Raw genomic sequence first — 22,078 nt, forward strand, 5'->3', positions numbered from 1 at the left:
GCGTGTCGCCGCGTCGGGAAGGAAGTGCGGCGTCCTAAAGCCGCGTCTGCAGAGGAAGTTGACATTATGGAAGATTACATCGCTGTTAAAAAAATATGTTGCGGTATCGCTCCATCGAAATCCGTAAAAAAGGATTTTGGAGGCGTTGGTGTAAGTGTAAGAATTTTACGTTAACCGCTGAGGTAACCTCAGTGTTCTTTAAACTCTAACCACAGTCCGTAGAGCTGTCTGTCAATGCAAAACACTGTGTACCGCCATGCGTTCTGTACAGATGTTTTTCATTTTAATTTGCCAGACAGAACATCGTATGGTGTTCATATAGAGTATAGAGTGTCATAATAATGAGATGAAAACATACTTTCTTGCAGATCAGTGTGCTCCTCTAAAGACTTGGACGTGCTGCATTTATTGCTTAAGAACAGTGAAGTTCAGAGCGCTGTGATCGTTTAATGATGTAATTAAAATATGAGAGCATTACTGATGTCTGCTATTACTGATGTCTGCTGGGTGGGATCAAAAGCTGAGTCACTCTCTAACACACGTTTCCCACGCATGTTCATTCACACACACACACGTACACACACATACGCACGCACATGTTCACGTGCTCAATTGAATGTGGTCATCATGAAATAAATGGAGAAGGAAGGCCATTACTACTGCAGATATAACTGCCTGACTTTACATTTAGAGGCACTGGAGCGAGGTGTAACGGAATAAGCATTTTGACAAGCTCAGTGGCAGTTTGAAGTTAACTCGGAGAGCGTGGACTTCTGAAATTCTCCTCAGGGGAGGCAGGTGACGGCTGCACAAGCGCATTGGTCCTCAGCACACGGAGCTCAGTCTTACATTACATTACATTAGTACTTACAGGCATTAGCGACGTCTATAGAGCGCTACCAACTTCTGATTTACATTGTGCCATTTCAGCTGGTTAACTACAGCAGGTTCCGTTCAAGGCAACGCAGTCTACCGGATCAACGCGACTTGTACAAGCCATCTACCCACTGGCAACTCTGCTGTATCGGGCACTGTGGCGATTCAGCTGGGACATTCCGTCATCGTACAGAGAACAGTGTATCGCAGTCGAATACGGCCAGTCTGAAGCAGGGCTGATTTATTAGGCCTGGAGAGAGTTATCAATCCGCTGGCTTTCAGTAGTTATGCTTGTATTGGTATCGAATTTGAGGAGCCCAGCAGAGGCGCGGGCGGGTCCTTATTGGCCACAGTCAGCTGCACTCAGACGAAATGGAAATTTGAAGTGACCTTTTCCTCGACGAGCGATTGTGATCTCAATTAGATCATTGCGCTGGGGGACGGAGCGTTTGTTGAATACGTCGAAATATGATGACGAGCCGCTTCGATAACGTCCGAGAGATTATTATGGAGCGGCGTGCGATAGAGAACCCTTTCTGAGACCTCCTCTGAACAAAGACTCAGTACAGCCCTGTACCAAAATACAGTACGGTGGGGAAAATATTTAGTTTTCCCTCAGCGAGTTACTTCACTGCCCACAGTTGCGATAAAGCAAGCGCATTTAATTCCTTTTATTTAAATTAGCGCGCGTTTAATTAAACAAAAATATGTAGAAATCTCATTACAAGCTCCGTACTTTGTCAGTTGGTGACCTGACTTGCGTACTGTAAGAGGGAGTCAGAGGGTGTCTCTCAGCTTTCCTTAGGGACGCCTCTCGTTTTGATTGGGGAAGCAGGAGGGGGGGATCCGGGTGTGGTGATGAGCCCGGCAGGAGACGGAGCGGACGGGGGCCAGGGAGAGGACGCCCACGCGTCCAGCTTAAGGAACGTAATCACGGCATTACCGAGGGGGGTTTGCCGGATTACCGCGGCCGCCATCAGGTTGGCTTCCAAATATGATTTGGAGAGAAGGCTTAGGGGTCCGGCGGATGGAAATCAGCCTTCCCTGCGGCCGGAGCGGGGCTGATAGACAGACGGGCTAATGCTGCGTCAGGAGGAGGAGCGCAATCCCCTCACCCCCTCGGCTAAGGCCCCGGGCACATGCAGAGAAACGCTCGCAGGACACCGCCGTCTGGAAAATGACTAGATTAGTTTCCATTATGTCCGGGACTGGGATGAAACATTCTCTCTCTCTCTATCTCTATATCCCCCCCCCCCCTCTCTCTCTATCTATATATATATATATATATATATATATAAAGGGGGGGAGAGAGAGAGAGAGAGAGAGAGGGTGAGAGCAAAGGGTAGACAGGCTCCATATTAATGCCCATCATTTTGTATGTGATGTTTGATGTTCGGTGTCCACATACTTTTGGCCATGTAGTGTGTATATATGTATATATATATATATATCTATATATATATCTCACTCTCTGTTCTATCTCCCTCTCTCCCTCCCTGATCAGAGCACCCATAAATTCCAGCCCTGTTAAGACCCGTGTTTCCCGTGGCTCTGTGGTTCTAAAGCTTTTCCGCCGCCGCCGCCGGCTCTCATCCTCCCTTCCCTTTGTTCCCCTTCCACGCCAGAGTCACCGCTTCTCCATCTCCTCCCCCGGCTCCCAGAAGATTAGAACGAGAGAGAAAAAAAAGCTAATAAAACAAATCCTCATTTTACAATTTAAACCGCATTGAGCTCAATTCATTGTGGGCACGGGTCTATTATGAGGGCCTGAGCGTGGGCCGCGGCTGCCATTGTAATTGCGTTGACCCTGTGGCGCGCCAGTCCTCCTCCGCTCTTATCGAGCCTGACTTAGATAAGTCCTCCGCTCCCGGCTTCATTAAACATCTCATTTATATTAAACAGACAATGGGCTCCATCTGACACCGGGGCCTGGGCCGTGTGACCTCCCCAGACATCGGTCCCGCCTCTCCTCTGGGTTCTGAGGGGGCCGCCGGGTTTTCTCCCCGCGGGCTTTGTGTTGCTTTCAGGTTCTTACGGCCGTCAGTCAGGGGGGGCGGCGTCGTGAGACGCGAGCGTACCGTTTCCGAGACGCCGCGCGGGCGGGAGCCTTCCTCTGAGCCGGGACCCAGCGGAGAGCCGCTTAATTAAAGTTCTCCGGGCTTCCTGGAGGGGGCAGAAATCCTGCGAGGGAAAGGCTCGCGGAGCAACCGGAGGAGTTGGGGCCTCGCTGTCCAATCGCACGCGTGCATACGTGCATGCGCACGGTCCTCAGACCGGAGTCTGAAAACCATTTCAAGTTTGTGAGAAAAGTTTGTGGAGAAAGTGGTGGTCGTCTGAACCGCACGCAAGCTGTGCAGGTTTGCCTTCGGGGACATAGCAGTTTGTGTATAGAAATGGGTTTCTTTCTTCAAAGTTTAAAAGCAATTGTATTTCTCATCAGCGATGTTTGTGCGAAAGTGTCAGGAGCAACAAGTGGCCTGTTTTTTCCAATAATTGTGAATACGATACATCGACCCGCAGGAAATTTCTCCGGCCTGTTTACCGAGTTGGGCTGTTAGGAACCAGCCGTCTTCGCCCGTCATCGGTAATCCATGGCCCCTTATCTAACACCGAGCGCGGCGGGGCTAGTGCAATGCGCACCCTCGTCGTTTCCACCGGGAGCAGATAAAGGATTATCCCCTGTTCCGATGCTGTTCACGGCTAATTACCAATGTCCCGACCACGCCAAACCCGGCGCGTCCTCCTGCATGTGAGCCAGCAGAGTGGCACAGATTGCGAAGCGGCAACAGGAGAGCGAGTGTTCCTGCGCCCCGTTCCTCTGCCAAAATCCAGCGACTGGAATTGAAGATACTGTCCTTCTGGAGCACTGCCAAGGTTAGCGGTTAGCCACTGACTAAACAAAAGCAGGTGGAGAAAGCACAGAAAAGGGATGCTTCCCTTAAATGCTTCCCTTAACAACCTGAGGTCTCCGCGCTTCCTATAGTGCGTGTGATTGGTTCCCTGTTTTTGGTTTTGGTTTTTGGTAGATTGCATGTTGTGCAGAAGGCCTATCGAAAGACAGGAGAAACTGGCTGTGGCTATTTGAGAGGGCAGCGGGCGTGAATAGTCAGTGGATGGTGTTCTGGCTCAATCAGAATCAAGTTTTTTGGACAAACTCTCATGAAAAGTTTGTCAGCTCTTCAATTGCTCACCTCTGATTGGTGTATTCTGCGGAGGGGAAGGGGGAGCAGGGGAGTGGGTAAAAAGTGATGACCTCATGGTCTTGAGTGGAGTACATTTGCTTGCTCAGTTCTTGAGAAGCCCCTCTTTGCTCTTTCTCCATTTCAGCTGGACACCCCTGTGACTCCCACTGGGCCCGAGGTTCCCCTCAACCCCTTGCTGGAGGACCACGAGCGCAGAATCTCCCAGTCCCTGTACCCTGGCTTCGAGGGGTCGGACGACCACCTGACGCCGCGCGGAAGGATGATGGGTAAGCGTAAAGCGCGAGCCGGCCCTGTTCCCGTAACCCAGGGTTACCCTCAAATTCATTTTGGTCGCTCCCTGTACCCCCCCTCTTCTTCCTCCTGCTCTTTGAATTCAGCTTCACAGCCGGATTTAAATTGAAATCGACAGATCAATCCCAGGTGCCTGTTCGTCCTTTCCACCATTGACCCCCCCCAACACACCCCCCATTGTGGCAGTCGCTGTTGGTGTGCCTGAGTGTGTTAAACCAAACAGCGGTATGTGAGCTTGGATTCCCCTCACCTCCTCCCCAGCCACACTACCTACCCCCCCCACCCCCACCCCTAAGCATCCTCACTGTCCCCCCCTCCCCACACCGGGGCTCCATCAGCACTCAGCGCTCCCCCAGACTGAGATCAGAGAGGGTGTCAGGCGTCTGATGGGTAATTAAGGCCCCAGATCAATGATCTCTGCTCTTTTTTTTTCCTCTTCCCTTCTTTTTTCCACAGTCATTTGCCACAATCTACTTCTCCTTGACAGACACCGACAGTCTTTCAGAAACTACCGCTGTGATCATAAACAGCTTCTGGAAGATTGTAATGGAATTCCTAAACTTGAACACATGCAGCTCCCCCAGGACCTGTCCTTTCTCCCAGTAGAACTCAGCCGTTAAAAAACAAAAACGTCTGAGAAAGTTTTAAAAATATATTTCTTATTTTGACATTTGAATGTTTGGGAATGATTGAATGTTAATGCCGAGGACTGTGGGGGCTGTTGTTTTTGCAGGCAGCCGTGAGACGTGGTTTAAATCTTTAGTTTTCTGTTAAAGAGCTGAGTTCATTTGCGAACAGCCCTGCTCTTTCGCCTCTTTACCTTACGTGCATGAATGCTAATCAGCAAAGAAAAAAAAAGGACATTTTTAAAGCTCCAGCGACAAAGATTAGTGTGAACTGACTTTCACTGCTGCTAAAGCCATGGTAGTACTGGGACTTTGTTTTGTTTTGTTTCTGTTACCAATGAAGCATGAAAAAATCTTTTTTCCGAAAAAACGAATCATTTTCATACCAAGGTCATTTTGTAACACTCTTGTAGACTCTTGCAATATAAAAGAACAAGAAAAATGCTATGAAATGGTTCCCCGATTTGAAGTGTAATGAGCATTTACACTAGACTTGGGGAAACCGCAACCGGCATCTTCAGTGACGGGCCCTTTTAGCGATGCTTACAAACGTTTCTTCGTCCGACTGCCGTAACGCTAATGGAAGGAGACAGCTGGTTAAACCTGTGCCGCGAGGCCCAGTTTGGCCTGCTAACCCAGCGGTGTGCTCCGGCCAGCCCTCTGGGTGGATGTCACATCGGGGATGGGAGAGTGTCTGAGAGGCCGAGGAGGAGGGTTAGCCGCGTAGCATCGCGATGCTAAATCACGCACCGTGACATCCTGCCTGCCTCCCATGTTTACAATGGAGCCTTGCGCAGGTCCACTTCATTAAAGCAGATGCCCAGTACTGTTTGCCGTTTTGTTATCGCAGTGCTAGAAGAAGGGATCGGAGGTGAATGCGCTGAGATTTTTGTCGGGGTGTGTCTGAGGCTGGGGATCGGTGTCTGAGAGGCAGCGGACACACCTTACTTGAGCTGAATGGTTTTTAAAGAGCCACAGTACAGAAACAATAATTGCATTTTTATTGCATAATCACTGGACAATCACCAGTCTCTTAATTTCTGTCCATTCCTTATTACGTAGAGGCTGCTGAAGAGAAGACTTAACTGATTAACTAACCCAAGTCATGCACAAGAATTAATTCACCAAGATCAATGGAACTACAGTTTACTACTTTATTCTAAAAATACCATTGGCTAAGCTCGGTACATGTAAGCAAATTGTATGCAAGCAAATCTCATCTTTAGCGAGGGAAACATCTTCATTCCGTTGCACGTGATTGCGTTTAGCGAGGAACAGATGGCTGACGAGTTTGGCTTGCGATGCCCGTAAGTCATGGCGGAGTTTTTAAGGTGTGACATCGAGTTTATTTAAACACGCTGTGATCCTTCCTGTGATGTTTCCTTCATCGCCTCCCCCCCCGCGCGGCAACTATTATACTTCTTTTACGCAACCTATTAAATCTACCACCTATTAAATCTACCGCCTATTAAATCTCCCGCCTATTAAATCAAATGAGTGGGAATCAATCAGCCGTGGCACTGCAGGGAGATGCACAAAGAGCTGGGAGGGGAGAGGCCATTAACATGGCTGGATGGCGCGATCACATTGATCGACTGGAGCGCTGCTCTAGCGTATCGATCACCGGGGCGCTGGAAGGGCTGTCACACGGAAAAGGCAGTCATCATTAAGGGGGCGGGGTCGGGCCTGCAGACAGACAGGAGCAATTCCACACCCGTCTCTCTCTCTCTCTCTAAATAATTTCAGGCTACGGATTAGCCGGCCGCGTGCGCTAACGCGCTTCAGCCGCGGTTAAACGGGGCGGACGGAGGCGTTAATCGCAGGCGACGGCGGGCGCTTGTTTTTGCCCTTGAACGTTACGCGTGGACTCTGCGAATAGGCGGACGGGCGAGGGGTCGGGGGGAGTTGAGGTTGGGGGAGAAACCTGTGGTCATTAGTAGCTCACATGACTGGGCATCCTACTTCTCTTAATTGAATAGCCAAGCCAGCAGATGGATGTCACGCAGTGCCTGAAATTGAGGCCCCGTGGGCTGGCCTCCGCTGTGCAGTTACCCCCATTTTGGACCATTTTTTTTGGGGGGGGGGGGGGGGCTTTTTAAAAGCCTTTAACAGGCGATGTTCCCGTGCAGTGGTGCTGAGAGCCGGCGTGCTCAGCCCAGGCCTCTGGGCCGGCGGTGTGATTGACTGTGACACAGGCCAGCTCCTCGCTGGTTGACCCCCTCTATTACCCGCTGAGCTGGGCACTTTTCATCGCCGGCCATGTCACGCTGTTTATCATGTCCATAAATGCTGGAAACCCTTACGCCTTCTGCTGGAGATTCAAGTATTTGGAGAGTGTTTCCCTCGAGTCTGAAGACGATGCATAGGAAACACTTGGGGATGGGGGGGCAGGGGGGAAGGTGGGGCGGGGTGTTCTCACACCGGTGTACACACAGCTGGAACCTTCAATGAGCGGGAGCCCGCATTCACAGAACTGTGTGGCTGTCTCCTGCAGCAGGTGGAAGATGAAAGATAAGATTCGATAAACCGATGAACCCATGATCTACATCATGTTCAGCTCAATGAACTGTCTTAGGTGTTTCAACATATGACAGTTTAGTTTATTGTTCGGCACGGATTTTCTTCCTCTCCCTCTTTCTCTAAAACAGTCTTTCATAATTAGTAACGTGTTACAGTATGTCTCATTTATCAGTTAGGTGATCGTCATGTAATCCGTGACTGTAATGGGTCTCTTTGGGGTTTGTTTATCATTAGATTTTTTTTTTTTTTTTAAACCAGTTAACAAGCTATAATGAGTTGACAAAATTCAGCACAATAGCAGTTGGGTCAACTGGAGGTTTGGAGAAAGCAGAAGTACAAAGGTAATTTCATCTGAACAAGTAATAATGGATGCAATTTAGCAAGAATAGCAATGATTCTTCAGCAGCAGAAATCATTTTGCGATAGTAATAGGATCAGTGACATATGAAAGGAATACATCTTACTGGAAGACCACACACACACGCACACACACACACTCGTATATTTTGTTTTACCTGTTTTCGTTGATAACCCAATATAAAGCTTGTGGTGATTTTGTTATTCTGAATGGTTCATTAGAAATACAGTAGAGTGCTTTGGTTTTGTATAGAGGCTCATTTAACAACATCTGCAAGTGAAATGTTTGTTTTAGAATCTGCGGTCACTGGAGCTGGTGACGATACCTCTAATTCTTTAGTGTGTTTCATATCCTTGAATTAACCCTAGGAATGAAGTGCATATAATTTTTCTTATTGTGATAAGTGAGAATTAATGATGAATGGTGTTATCCTGATCAAACATGCTGTAGTGTAACTGGATATGTGCCCGCCCATGCCCTGTATTGGTGCACACCTCTAGTAAGAGAACTGTCTCCAAGCCAAGGAAACATTACGATGTGGTTGAGGCGAGATTTATGTAACAAGCTTTTTGCTTCTCCATAAATCGAGAAATTGATCAGGCGGCGCTCCTGAGTAAATGCATTCTGCTCCGTCGATAAGACCATCGAGCGGACGCACATTTTGGCTTTTTCTTTCGGCTGCTGTCTGCAGGAGCCGGAAAGCGAGCTTTCGCGCGGTCCGCTTGTCCGTGCCGGCGACGCGCCCGCGGTGGAGGAGAAGAGCGGGCGTCAGCCCGGACGCCGAGAGCTCCTCGCTTCCTCCTTCGCCTTTACTTCCTGGCGCTATAGCCTGGCGCCGGCGCGGAAGCACGTTAGCACGTTAGCACATTTTTTCACTTGAACCTGCGTGAAAAGGTCACGGCGGGTTTAAATGGCACGATGACCGCATGACATTTAAAGGCTAAATACTGCAGACGTAGATACCACCAAGACAATTTAGCCTGATTTAAATTGGCCAACCCCTCCGATGGGCAACCTTTAGGTAGATATATAATGTCAGAGGGAATGCTGGACTGCGCTGTTGTTTGCTCTGCGGACCTTTATAGAGCTGCCTTAACACCCCCCCCCTTCAAAGCCTTTAACACACGACCCTAGGAGCTGACAGGGCTTGGCTTGGTGGGGTCAGCAGTCTTGAATGGTTTTACTCCACAGCGATTTGCTCTCCGACTGCAGCCCAGCATCCCCTCCAGCTCTGTGTACCGCAAAAATAGTCTGCTTCTTTAAAAGCAACAAATAAAGGGGAATTGGTTATAGTGGACAGATCAATGGCCTTTGGAAAGGATCTCAACAGTGGTCATCCCGGCCATTCATTGCTTAAAGCAGGGGTGTTTTCACTTGACTTTTGCCCTGCTTGGCATCTTAAACTTTCTTAAAATTTGCAGTGCCTCTCAGCTGCGTCCATGGCCTTTGCAACAGTGCCCAACTCTGGGAGCCAAAAAAAAAAAACGCCCTTGAATCTTGCCCACTGTTTCTTTATTTCCAAAAGAACGCGTAATTCGTGTGACATGTTGGACTAATTTTTTTACCCCCGAGTGCTTTGTTTTTAAAGCAACAGAGCATTCATTCTGGGATTGAAAGCAGATACGGCGACGAAAATTGTCCAATCAATCAAAGAGACGGGATTGATCGGGGAGGCGTGGCTCTAATGGCGGCGGCCATCAGAAGAGGCTCTCGGCTCTGGGTAATATCAGCCATCAGCGGCTCGCGCTCTCGGAGGCCGCCCGCTGCGAACCGAGCCGCGCGCAAAAAAAGCGTCGTTCTCTTTTTCTCCTCCGCACGCTTCTCATCGGCCTGATCGATAATCCTGAAAGGAGGAGGTTTTTGGGATAAGGCGGCTTTAGAAAAAGGAAACAACGGGAAAATGGTGTGACCTTTTACCCTCCCATTCTCCGAGAAATTGGGCTGAAACGTGTGTGTGCACGGAGGGGGGGGGTGGTGGGGGGGTTTGAGGATGGTGGGGGGGCACCTTTAGCCTCAGAGAAATGAATCCCTGTGATGTGCGTGTCCCTGCCCTCCTTCTCCTTACAGCCGAGAGAGGATTAGTCCACTCTGGGCATGGATCCATCTGTTTCTCGGTACAGTGAAGTGTCTCTCGATGGCTGCGGGGATGGCTCTGGATGGCTGGGGGGGTCCAAAGGGGCTGGGGGTGGGGGGGGGGCGAACTGAGCTGATGAGTGCACCTCTGGGCTCTCTCCACCTCAGAAGCACTGCCGCTGCACCCGCCCTGCTTCATCCAGTCTGCCTGTCACCGCCCCGCATCACATCCTCCCTCCGCTTTCAGAAGCCATTAGAGTGCGTCTGCTTCTGTGAGGAGGTCAAAGCAAGGACTTTCAGTGAGTCCCTCAACCAAAACATTTTTTTAAAAAGTTCAAATACATTTGAAGTACCGGGCTGTGACAAAAAGACGCGGTCTGTGGCTCAGGTGAATGCACAGCGCGGGGGCTGCTCCTCTGCGGGACCTATTTGTTTAAGGAGGACATAAAGGGCTGCGGGAATCAATCAAATGCACTTAGTCTCTTTCAGGGCATGTGCAGTTCAATCAACCCGAAACAAGCCTCCCCTGACTCATCTGCTGCATATATATCACAGTACTTATGCCGCCTTAAGGTATGGGTATGCAGTCAGAGGCTTTAGCCAATGAAAATTCATTTTCACAAAGTGATTGCCGCCATTTTTTGCATCTAATTGGTCAAGTGGTTGCAGATACAACTCTATTGCATAGCATTAGCGAGATGTCACAGCTTGGGAATATCGATCAATTCATTCATTAAAAAAAGAAATAAAATAATGGAAATGCACATTTTTAAGACCAAAAACAAATTATCCACAAAAATGTATTTTTTGAAACAATTGAAGTACATTTTGATGGTATGAAATAGCTTTTCACATTTTCCTTATCAGTATTTGTTTCCCTCACAATAATATTTTCTACATGCCACAATACTTTCTTGAGTAGCTTCATTAAGTTATCATTTATTTATGAATGTATTATTGATTGTAAAACTGGGAATGGGGTTGGGTTTGACGAAGACTCACTTCCTCCTTGATAAATCCATTCTTCAGGCCACACCTTTTCCGCGTTCATGGATTGTCGGTTCTTACGAGCATGTGGCTGGGTTTTAGGTTTGATTGAATCGCATGAGCCTTTAACGTTGCTTTCTGCATTTTACTGAATCTGAGGCAGAGCTCTTGGAAGACGTGCAGAACATGGAGCAAAGCTCTGCTGTCAGTAAAGCAACAAATGAGGCAACAGCACAGACGGCTAACACGAACAGCTCCTTTGAAGGACCCGCATCTGGGAAGCATTAGGCATCACAGGGAAATAAATTATGGGAATTTATCCCAATCTGACCTCATTCTAATTCCCTCGAGATGAACGAATGACTCTTTTTTATTAAGATATTACAGTATGTTTTGCACGATTTCCAAAATAAAAGCGTGCTGCGTTTAGCTGGCTTTCTGTGTTGCACATGGCTTTTTAGAACATTGTGCTGGCCGTGTTAGCCTTGCCAGATTGTGCTTTTCTTTCGTTCACTGTACGCACACACTAAGCGTCGGCTGACCCAGAGGGGTCAGTATTATCTCATTTTAAATGGTGCCCTGTCAAACTAAGCCTGACATCACGAGAGTCCCGTCAAAATCATGTTGACGTCAGGGCGCAGTCACTTAAAAGCCATCAGGAAGCAGGGCGAACACGGCTCTGACAGCATCGCAGATCAGATTCCCCCCCCCCTCTGGAGGGATCCATACTCCATTGTGTGTTATTAACTGCTGCGCTGATGCCAATAAGAGCGATAACCCGCCGTGATAAACAATTACGTCCCTTTCTGGCGTAGCTTGTTTCCTCGTCGCCGCCTAACGCCGGTCCGGCGACCGGCCGTGTAATGGATACGGACGAGCGGCGCGGGGAGGCGTCGAAAGGATTTGTCAGCCGCGAGGCCCTCCCGTGGCGCGAGCGCTGCTTTGATGCGCCGGGGCTGCTTCCTGTCGCGTCAGTCAGAGCCCGTCTGCAGGTGCGGAGTGGTGCGGTGCGGTGCGGTACCGGTGCGTCTGACCCCAGAGCCGGCAGAAGCCCGCCGCATTCCATCCCTGTCCCTTCACAGGAAGCGCAACCTCTCCCATTTTAATCCTCCCCCTCCTTTCCCCTATCTCCCCCATGCTCCACGAATCAAACAGCGACCACCTTCTTCTCATTCTTATCATCGTCCCTCGTTTCCCTTCTCAGTCTTGTATTCCTACTCCTCCTCCTCCTCCTCCTTCTTGTTCTTCTTCTCGTCCCTCATTTCCCTTCTCAGTCTCGTATTGCACCTCCTCATTCTTCTTAGTATTTTTCTTTGTGGTCCTCGCATTCATCGATTTGCACAGTCCCTACAGCAGGTGGGTGAACAGAGTTTCCCTCCCATGCTAATTCTGCGTGGCCCGCATCGGAGACGCGGAATGCCAGCGCTGCGTTTTCCTCCTAATTGTTCTCACCTTTAAAAAGCTCTGAATCGCCACCGTTACCTGTCCGCTTGCCATTTACCACAGCGCGCCCAGCGCTATTAAACGCTTCTCATCTCCAGCAGTCAGCGCTTGTGTCAACGGGGTCTTGAAAGGGTTTTTTTTAAGCTAGAAGAAGAGGGAAAACATGCACGTGTTTCAAAAGAAAAAACAATAATTATGTCCCATTTTCCCCAAATAGGTCATGTACAGTTACTCCTCACAATTTTAAACTTTAAGATGGAGTATCCTTTATAATGGACGTGACATTTTTCATGGCGAGGGGGAAAAAAACTTAATGAAACAGCCGCAGAGAAATGCATTGCATACGTCTGTGCCTTGGTTATCAAATGAGGGGAATTTTTGTTCTCTCTACGAAACGAGAAAGTTCCAGAAGAAGGATTAAAGCATTTTAACACAACTGGCAAGTTTTTGCATTTCTGTGTCATGATTTAAACGATTTCCCTGAGTCGAACGTCCCAGTTTTCACATTCAGTAATGAAATCACACACGCACACACATACACACATACACACTCTGTCTAGGTACATGCACAGAAATGTTTCCACATATTAATCTTTATCGCACAATAAAAGCACCACGTACACAGAGTTTGTGAAGGTTGCGTATACACACATTTACCACATATGAAAGTTATTAAATGGTCAAGTTACAGTAATGCCTTGGAAATATATTTGATTTGTACATTAAAGTTTTGTTAAATTAGGACATACTGTATCAACATTAAAGTCCACAAGGGCTCTCTGATCTTAATGTAACACTTGTGTAGCTGTGGGCTACATCTTCGGTCTGGTGATGCAATGTTATGGCAATGCGATTATTAAACTGGAGTAAGTGAAGTCTATATGTTAAGCAGACTTCATTGTCAGATAATTAATCAGGACATGAAAGAACTCATTTAAAATGTATAATTTTGTATGACTTGTTATTTTTTTTTGAGTTGATCCACCGTAAAAGTCCAACACCAGGAAAAAGGGACCGATAACATGTTTCACATGAAATGAGTGCTCTTCTGCAGAGACTCACAATTCAGTGAAATTGAGGAATTGCATGAAAAAGCAATCCTGTAGTCAAAGATTAGATATGCAAATGATTAAAATCCAGCTTGCATTGCCATGGGGAAGAAAAAAAAGAATCTTTTTTGGCAGGAAAGTAATCGGAGTTCAAAGACTCTCAGACCAGTGGAATTTATTGGAAAGATGGAACCGATATATTTCCCCCCCACTGACATTAGATACAGCCTGCATGTCTTTGTGAAAATGTAGTGATAGCAGGTGGTTGTCCAACGCAAGATAAGCCTCTTGTTTCCATGCTCAGGGCTGCCAGTTTTGCTGTATTTGAACATTTTTTAACGTATTAGCATACTTATTTGGTATTATTTTGTTCCTGTGACATTTACAACATTGTGTAATTCATTCAGACTCAGTGATCTATTCAGCTTTTTGCTGTTTTCTATAGGTGAAAAAAACACCTTATTGGTTTATTCTTTTGGTTTTTAACCCAAAGCTACTGAGCTTGTTCAGCATATTGTTGAGATGCCATTCTTCAAGTGTTGGTCAGATGTCAAGTGAAGATCTTTTTTGATGTGCTATGTGTGTTCATTTTCAAAGAAGGAAACAGAAGCAAATAACGTGGCAAAGCAGGAGTTTTAAGAGTTGCTGTGTATCTGTTCACTGTTGTGATGGGCCATAAACTCTTATTGTTTTCAATATCTAGTGGTTGCTAATGGCTACAGATGGTCTTAACGAGGACAAATCAGATTTTTTTTCAGCTATAATTATCTTTTCTAATGTTGAGCACAATAATATACGGCGCCTCATCATAAAAACCACACGGTCATTCAGTTCACGTTCTTATGAGGATTTAATCAAATTTGTGGAAGGAGAATGTGCATCTGCTCATAAGTGCACCTTTTCTCCCCTTACCCTAAAGCGCTCTTCCTCCTGTTGCATTAAAGGGACAGAAAGCATCCATGATTGCTTTTTTTTTTATTTTAAATTTTGTTTCGAATGCAAAATGTGTAAAAATAAATAAATAAAAAAATAAAAAAGAAGGACCAGCACTGTAAGGCGTTAATCACCGTGGCATTAATTCCGGGCTGAATTTGATTAGTCGGCGTTAAGTCTAACAGACTTCCCGTCCCCGCGAACACGGCCCCGACTCCTCGGCCCAAATTGCGAACATGATTGAATTAGCCGTGCCGTGCCGGGGCTGCGGGGTGAGGAATGGGACTCATTTCTTTGACCGCGCGACTGGGCCGCCGCGCTGGGTGTGGGGGTGGGTGTGGGCGTCGCACAGTGGAGACGACGGTGCCGAGGTTGGGCTCGTGACGTTTGGCACAGCCGCCAAACGACCGCGCATCCTCTCGATCACAGACATACGGGGGGGGGAAGGGGGAGGGCGGTGGAGGAGGTTCTGTTCATCTGGCAGAAAGAAGCCCTTATCGGGGGTATGAATTACAGTTCCCAGAGCCGTCTTTATCTGTCTTTTTTTAACTGGAACATTTGAGGTAAACCTGCCTAACAACTACCCTAAGGTCCAATGATGAAGCTGTTGCTAGCCTTTGGGTGTAAATATATCTGCAGTGTAGCTAAAGTATAGGTGCTGTGAAGTACAGAACAGTGTGGAAACGAGGCCGCTCTGCTGACACGGTGCTTCTCATCTGCTTGAGTGTCTCTTTCCCTGCGTTGCTGTCCCAACAGATTGATAAGAGAAACGGCCGTTATCTCCCGTTATGCAAGGCCACTAGGTTTCATAAATAGATCTGCTGTAGACAACAGCTCATTCACAGACATTCTCAGCAAGCAGTCGACAGCAAATAATGGCAGGAGTTTAAATTCATGACGATTCCATACATTAAAAATAAAAAGAATTGGATGTGGCAAAATGAAACAGCGTCCATATTAGATTCTTGCTGGGAGCTGGCCAGGGTAAACAGTTGTTCATCTGGTACCAGTTAAATAAACTTACTATTAATCTGCTTGATATACAGAAATGCACTTCAGCAATTGCAACAACTTCACATTTACAGGAAGTCAAGTCATTTATTTTAGTTCAGCTGGTGATTCTATGCTAATTGCAAGCATGTGTTCTACTTGTTCTTGTATTGTTTGTAGTTTGTGTGTGCATGTGTGTGTTAGAGAGAGAAATAGACAGAGACAGACAGAGAAAGAGAGTGAAGAGAGGGCATTGGGAAACAACAGAATATATGTGTGTGTGTGTGTGTGTGTGTGTGTGTATAAAAGTGTCCTGGTGTGAATTAATAGTTCTTTATTTGCTGTTCTCAATTCTGAATTCCTGGGTTCATAACAGTTTGATGGCATCAGGTTGACTCCCAAAATGAAATGACAATTAGATGCTTCAGCAGCCTTGTTCAGATGATGGACTGAGAGATTGGGAGGCCTCATATTTCTTAAGAGTCTGAAAATGCTTACACAGCTCTGGAGGTGACAATAAAATATGTGAAGCTATATTCTGTGCACAAATCATCAGTTTGCACTTTGCACACATTCATTGTGCTCTTATAGCTTCAGAAGGGAACGCCTTCATGAGAACGATATACTGTTACAATTTCAGAATGTCTTCAGTAAGGAGATTTATTTGCTTTATTGGGGTTTGTATAGACTGTGATTACCCATGTTTACACGAGTGCTCAGTCTACATTTGCTGTTAGAAAGCACTGCATTTGGCTCTGAATTGAGAAAGTTCTTTTTTATCTAGCAGTATCACATTGAAAGTGTTTTATGATGTTAGGTGTCATTTATTTGTTGGTGCTAATTTTCTTGTTTCCACAAGAAATGTTCCCAGTCGCACTTTATTAGTGAGCATCTCAGACAAATTTCTGACTCATTGCCTAATTATGATTATTTTTTTCAAGGAAGAATGTTGTGCACATTTGATGAAAGGTTTACGGTGTAATGTGAACTTCAGGTGTATAATCTTTCTATCCATCCATTCGTCCAAGTCAGGGTCGTGGTGGCAACAGGGCATTCCGGGCCACCAAGGCATCCCCAGATAGTATTCCTAGGCGTTGCCAGGCTAGCTGGGAGATGTGGTCCCTCCAGCGTGTCCGGGGTCTGCCCTAGGTCTCCCCTCGGCTGGACGTGCTCAGTATATACCCCCCGAGTGATGTCCAAACCGCCTCAACTGGCTTCTCTCAATGCGGAATAGCAGTGACACTGCTCCAGGGCTGTCTGACCCTGTTCATGGCGATCTTATAGGTTTTCACTCAAACGCTAACAAAGCACCCCTCGTTTAACAGCTAGAGATCTCGTTGAGCTGCTAATTAGCAGAATCGGGTATGCCGCGTTTGGGTTGAAATGAAAACCTTAAGGAAGGTTGAGCAGCCCTGCTGTGCTCTGAGGTCCATTTGAATGGCCGAGCTCTTAGCCTATCACGGAGCATAAGCCCCACTTCCCTGTGGAGCAGTCACGTTTTAGCCTCTTGTATTCACTCACTTTTTCAATCACTGCTCAAAGCTCAAGGTGTATGATGGCTATTGGAATTATAATAAAACTGAATGATGGTCCTTACACACAAATCTCTCCATATAATCGGAAATAAAGATTTTATTTGCATTCATACTCTCCTCTGTATTTGCTCCTTCTGTGTGTGTGTGTGTGTGTTTATGCGTGTACATGCATGTACAAGTGTGTGAGTGTGTATACAGGACAGATGACAGTTGTCCTTGACTTGTGTCCGTCTCCACGCAGGTAACCACCAGCTGTCCCCCACTGTGAACATGCCCCAAGATGACACCGTCATTATCGAGGATGACAGGCCACCTGTTCTCCCTGCGCGTCTGTCCGACCAATCATCTTCCAGCTCCCACGACGACATGGTCTTCCCGGCAGAGGCTCCTCCCTCCTGGGCCAAAGACATACCGGCACAAAACGAGTGGTGAGGGAGGCTTCTTTTCATCTTCATGCTGAAGTGGAATTAAAAAGTGTCTGGCTGTTTTCTGCTGAGGCAGTGTGAGTGCTTGCTCTCTCTCTCCCTCTTTCTCTTCCTCTCTTCCATCTCTCTGTGTTTTTGCCGTGTAGCGCCCCCCGTTCAGCCCCGCGGAGGTGCTTTCAGGTGTTCTTTAAACGATCATGTGATGGAACACCTGCGTTTGGGCCTTTCTCCATGGGGATGGGTATCGTGCCTTTGTCTGGCGTAAGGCTTCACACTCCCTCACCCGACCACCGCGCTCCAGTGACCGGAGGAATCCGAACGATGAAGCGCGTTTAAGGGAGTTCACTGTGTGGGCGCTCAGCCCGGTATGGACGCCGCCCGCCCGCCCCTGACCACCTCTGATGAGTTGCCTGTCGAGAAACGCGCTGACGGTTTCGCGAAGGTCAGCACCCTCGCAAGAAGAATCTGGGAAGGGAGCGCGCTGCCCTCGGCTAAAAAAGCCCGACACCCAGCTGCAGTTTTGAAAGGGCGCTCGCGTAACAGTGATGTGTGGTGCGGCGCTAGCTCGCTAGGTCAAATGCCGACCGTCTATCTGCCAACGGACGAGACAGTTCGTTTGTGTTGCAAACAGAAAAATCTGTTACAGATCAAGCATCTGTTGTAACTTACAATGTCAGGCCAGTGTTTTTCGTGTCAAATAAATGCATTGAGTGCCTTTTCAATGCGAATGTCGCATTGTCATACCGCTCACACAGGGACACATCTTTTATAGCAGATTCTGTGACAATTGTGATGTTCTTGTTGATTCTTGTTAATTATTAACGACGCGCTGCATACTTTTAAGATGCCATTTTGGCGTGACGCCTGTCCACAAGCTTGAAGGACGGCACAAAGCTATTATTCCCTTTGCAGGGTTCGCCCCGACATTTAACGGCTTGCCTTTACATGCGGCAGCGTGCTCCTTGCCATTCCCTTCTGCTTTTAATAACGCATATTATTCCCAGGGGCAAATGAACGAGGCAGAGGACCGCAATCCCCAGAGTGCACTTTGGTTAGGCTCTCTCGGCCCGTAGGAACGAGCGGAAGAGGGGAATGTTTCGTACAGAGAGCGTTGAAGTGCTAACAGTGCACTGGACCCATTGACGGAGGCTCCCTGGAGTCCCACCACACAAGACTGAGCAGGGCTGAGGGCGCATTAAGCCCCGCCTCCGCCTGTGGTACATCACCCTGCTTTTTGGGCAGTGTTGGGTTCCTTTAAGTGTCCCTGTCCCTAGCTGCACTTGCAGAGTACCGTATTACGAGTGGACCTGGCCACTGTCAGCCCTGCAAAGGCTGTATGCCTTGTCTGCTCACAGCACCTTTATTGATGGAAGGACTGAAGCTGTCATCTCTGGCCTTGTAGCATGGCAGGAGTTGAAGGGTCCCAGAATCTTCCCCGTGTTCTATTTTTAGTCCCAGAGACAGCACTCAGGTTCTGTTTTCCTTTTCCTGGATTGGTCAGGCAAGGTCATAACAAAACCTGACATGGAGTGCTATTGGACAGGGCTGCAACACTGTTGCTCCCCAACTTAGCATCTTCCTCTTGGTACTGTAGATCGTAGGAGCAGTTGAAGCAGTTTGTGTAAAAATGAAAAGGTGCGATCAATGTATTATTGTATGTTTAAAAAAAGATCAACAGATCCACAGTATATTTTTTCACCTTAAGAGAACACCTTTGCTACATTCATTATGAATGAGTTACACTTTGTTCGTGTTATATCAGAAGTTTGTCGCTGCTGATTAGAGATGCAAAGTGTATCAACACTCTCTCACACGTTAACATGGACACGCACAGATACACACACACACACACACACACACACACAGGCAGCAGAGCGTGAGTACACTGTGAAGAAGAGCCCCAGGTTATTCTGAATTATTCATATTTCAGCAGCTTCTAACAAAAATCCCGCACATGCTGTACAACCACAGAGAAACACACATACACACTCGCTTCTGCATACATACACACTCACATACAGACAGCAATACAAAGATAGACACACACACATACACCCACACTCACTCCTCACTCTCTCTCTCTCTCTCTCTCTAAATCTGGATCAGTGAAATTTAAGTTCATCGTGTTTTTCTCTGTACTTCGGGTTCTGAAAACTCAAACTAAAATAATTTAATATGCACAGCAGAAAATTACCTCTAGTGCCACATTATGTTTTTTTCCCTCCCCAGAAGGCTTATACAGTAGCTTACCCACGGTACATAATATGCTTATAATTGCACAGCATATTTTTCTGCTGAAACCTTGTAACACCGTTTTTTTTTTTTTTTTGGCTCACATCCTGCACGCTCCCATATCGAGGGAGCTATCCCCCACATTAGCACATTAGTGCGGCTAACGTGAGATAAATGGCTTTTTTGTAGGCAATACCGCTGCTTGCATGAGGTGCATTAATAAGGCGACCTAGTTTCTGGTGCGAGGCTGGTACACTGCCATCCAGCTTGTGTGCTAGTGCTGTAGAAGTGGCTAACGTAGACTTGGATTGCTTTTGTTAGGTTTTCCCCCCAAATAGATCAGCTGCAGATAGCGAAATGCAGTCAGGCCCTAGGCTTGTTCTCATTTTGGAGAATGGATGGCATTGTTCTTGACCTTTGACACACGTTTTTTGACCTTCAGCCCTTCCCTGTTGAAGCAACAATGAACAAGAGCTTTTGAAGCTCCGAAGCAGGCTTTGGGTTATCCAAACAATCTACTGTTGTAATACCTAACTTAAGTCGCCTGGACAAATTTTTCAAAATATTTTCACAAACCATGTTGAGAGATTAGAAAGAATAAAGACTGGCTTTGCTCTGTGAGGTCAGGTTAGGAGGGGAATTCACTGAAATATTCAAAGACCAGTTTATGGGGAATGATCCTTAATAGCTGCGTACACTTACAATATGTAAAGTAAAAAGTTTTTAAACTCAAAATTAAGGTCAGTCGTGATGTGCTGGCATTTTCTCTTTTGTGGGTATTGTTCAATAGTAACCTCTTTTCTTTTTTCAAACTTTGTACTGTTTCAATTCCTAAGTGTCTTCCATGATGGATGCTTGTTATTTACCTTTAGATTAGTTGCCATGGCACCCCTTTTCTCTTACAAAAATAGCCCCTTTTTTTTTTGCACCGAGACCTCTCTGCGCTTAACGTGATGGGGAATGTAGGAGAGCATTTCCAGGCAGCGCGGCGTGCAGCGCCTGCGACGGCTTCTCAGAGCTGGAAATTTACATTTACTCCTAGCATGCCCTCCCCCTGCGCCCAGCATGGGCCGCTGGCCGTCTGAACCGCGCTAAACGCCGCCGCCGCCGCGACTACCGAGCGCCGAGAAAGCCGCAGAAGGAGGGGACGCCACGTTTTTCTCATCTCGTTTTTTTTTGCTCGCTCTCGCCCTTCTGAGAGGCGATGTCTCCAAGGCTACGTTTGCACCACCTGGTAAACGTTACCCAATTTTGAGTTTTTGCTTACATCAGATCAGATATGTATTTTGAATGTGTAAAAAGGAAAAAAAAAAAGCACATGGGATAGGATATTTTCAGATCAATTTTGAGCCAAATTCATATGTGGAAATATATCCAACAGGAATTCGATATCTGCAAACGTGACTGTCGTATAAACGCATGGATCGGAATGTGTCGGTCATTGCTAGTTACGCGTCCTGTTCTCATACTCATTACATGCACAACCGCTCTCCGCTGTTAACATTAAATGTTTAAAGAAATTGAATGGAGGACGAAGGCTCAGGACGGTGGAGGAATACTGAGGTTACATGCTGTTTTAGCACGTGGGGTGTAGAGTCAGCACAGGCCACGTACAGGGGATGTTCATTGTGGAACTAAGATGCTTCGAAAACATATAGGTTAGCAATATCTTGAATTATTATTTCTGTCTTGTTTTGCGTCCATTACAGATGGCGATATGTCCCTGGCGGTGTGGTTATTAACCAAACCCTTGTGTATGTATGCAGGTTGTTTCAAGCGTACACCGTTAACACAGGTACCGGATACGGGTCCCTTTTCAAAGTAGATGTAAACAGATGGTCAAAAAGATTGGAATATTGGCAAAACAATTGGAACTGGGAAGTCCTGCGGTTTAAACGTAGCCTTAAGCTGTACCCCAGTTCAGTCAGTTTACAGCCATATGTTTCTCCTGATCTTGAAGCGCTTTGGTTTGGTTTCAGACGGAGGAAAATGCCACTAACAGCACCGGGAGTTCCCTGGCGATCGCATTAGCAGGGAAGACCAGGAAAGGCCTGGAAACTGGGCCTGCAGGAGACTTCGGGGCTCGCAGAAGGTCGCAGATAGATCGGAGGAGGCTCGGCCGACTCAGTGTCCCACGTGGGCCCCGGCTCGACTCTCTGCCAATTTCTGCGAGCCCGCGACATCTGCCAAGGACGTCATCCCGTCACCTCTCCCCGATCTTTGCCACTCACATTGATTAGCTCGGCGCTGCACTGTCCTCCCGTTCACCTCCAGCTGCCGTCCTCCGATGAAGAACGCGCACGTGCCTTAGGCCCCCCGCGACGTGGTCGGAACCGGGTCTGTCGCCGCAGCGTCTGCAGAGCTTACGGCAGGAGCGCTGTTCGACCTGCTTCTCCTACCGCAGAACAGATTCAGCGAGTGCGGACAGAGCTGAAACGCACCTGCGCGCGAAGCGCTAACACAGTTAGCGCAGTCCGGCTTGTCAAACAGATCTCGCTCTGTTTCGCCTGCACGTGGGCCACTTTCGTTTCGTGCCG

The 22,078-nt window shown here is 47.3% G+C and overlaps 1 protein-coding gene across 7 annotated transcripts in view; it reads left to right on the forward strand.

Annotated features, from left to right (window-relative positions):
- The window catches only part of pard3aa (par-3 family cell polarity regulator alpha, a), a 383,309-nt gene that overhangs the window by 226,755 nt on the left and 134,476 nt on the right, over positions 1–22,078 (forward strand). For all 7 annotated transcript variants that reach the window (XM_064332355.1, XM_064332358.1, XM_064332352.1 and 4 more), the window contains 2 exons: positions 4,204–4,345; positions 17,126–17,312. In XM_064332355.1, coding sequence (XP_064188425.1) covers positions 4,204–4,345; positions 17,126–17,312 — 329 coding nt within the window. The remainder of the gene's footprint in view (positions 1–4,203; positions 4,346–17,125; positions 17,313–22,078) is intronic.

The sequence above is a fragment of the Anguilla rostrata genome, chromosome 4 (genome assembly GCF_018555375.3).
Source record: "Anguilla rostrata isolate EN2019 chromosome 4, ASM1855537v3, whole genome shotgun sequence".
Taxonomy (NCBI): Eukaryota; Metazoa; Chordata; class Actinopteri; order Anguilliformes; family Anguillidae; genus Anguilla; species Anguilla rostrata.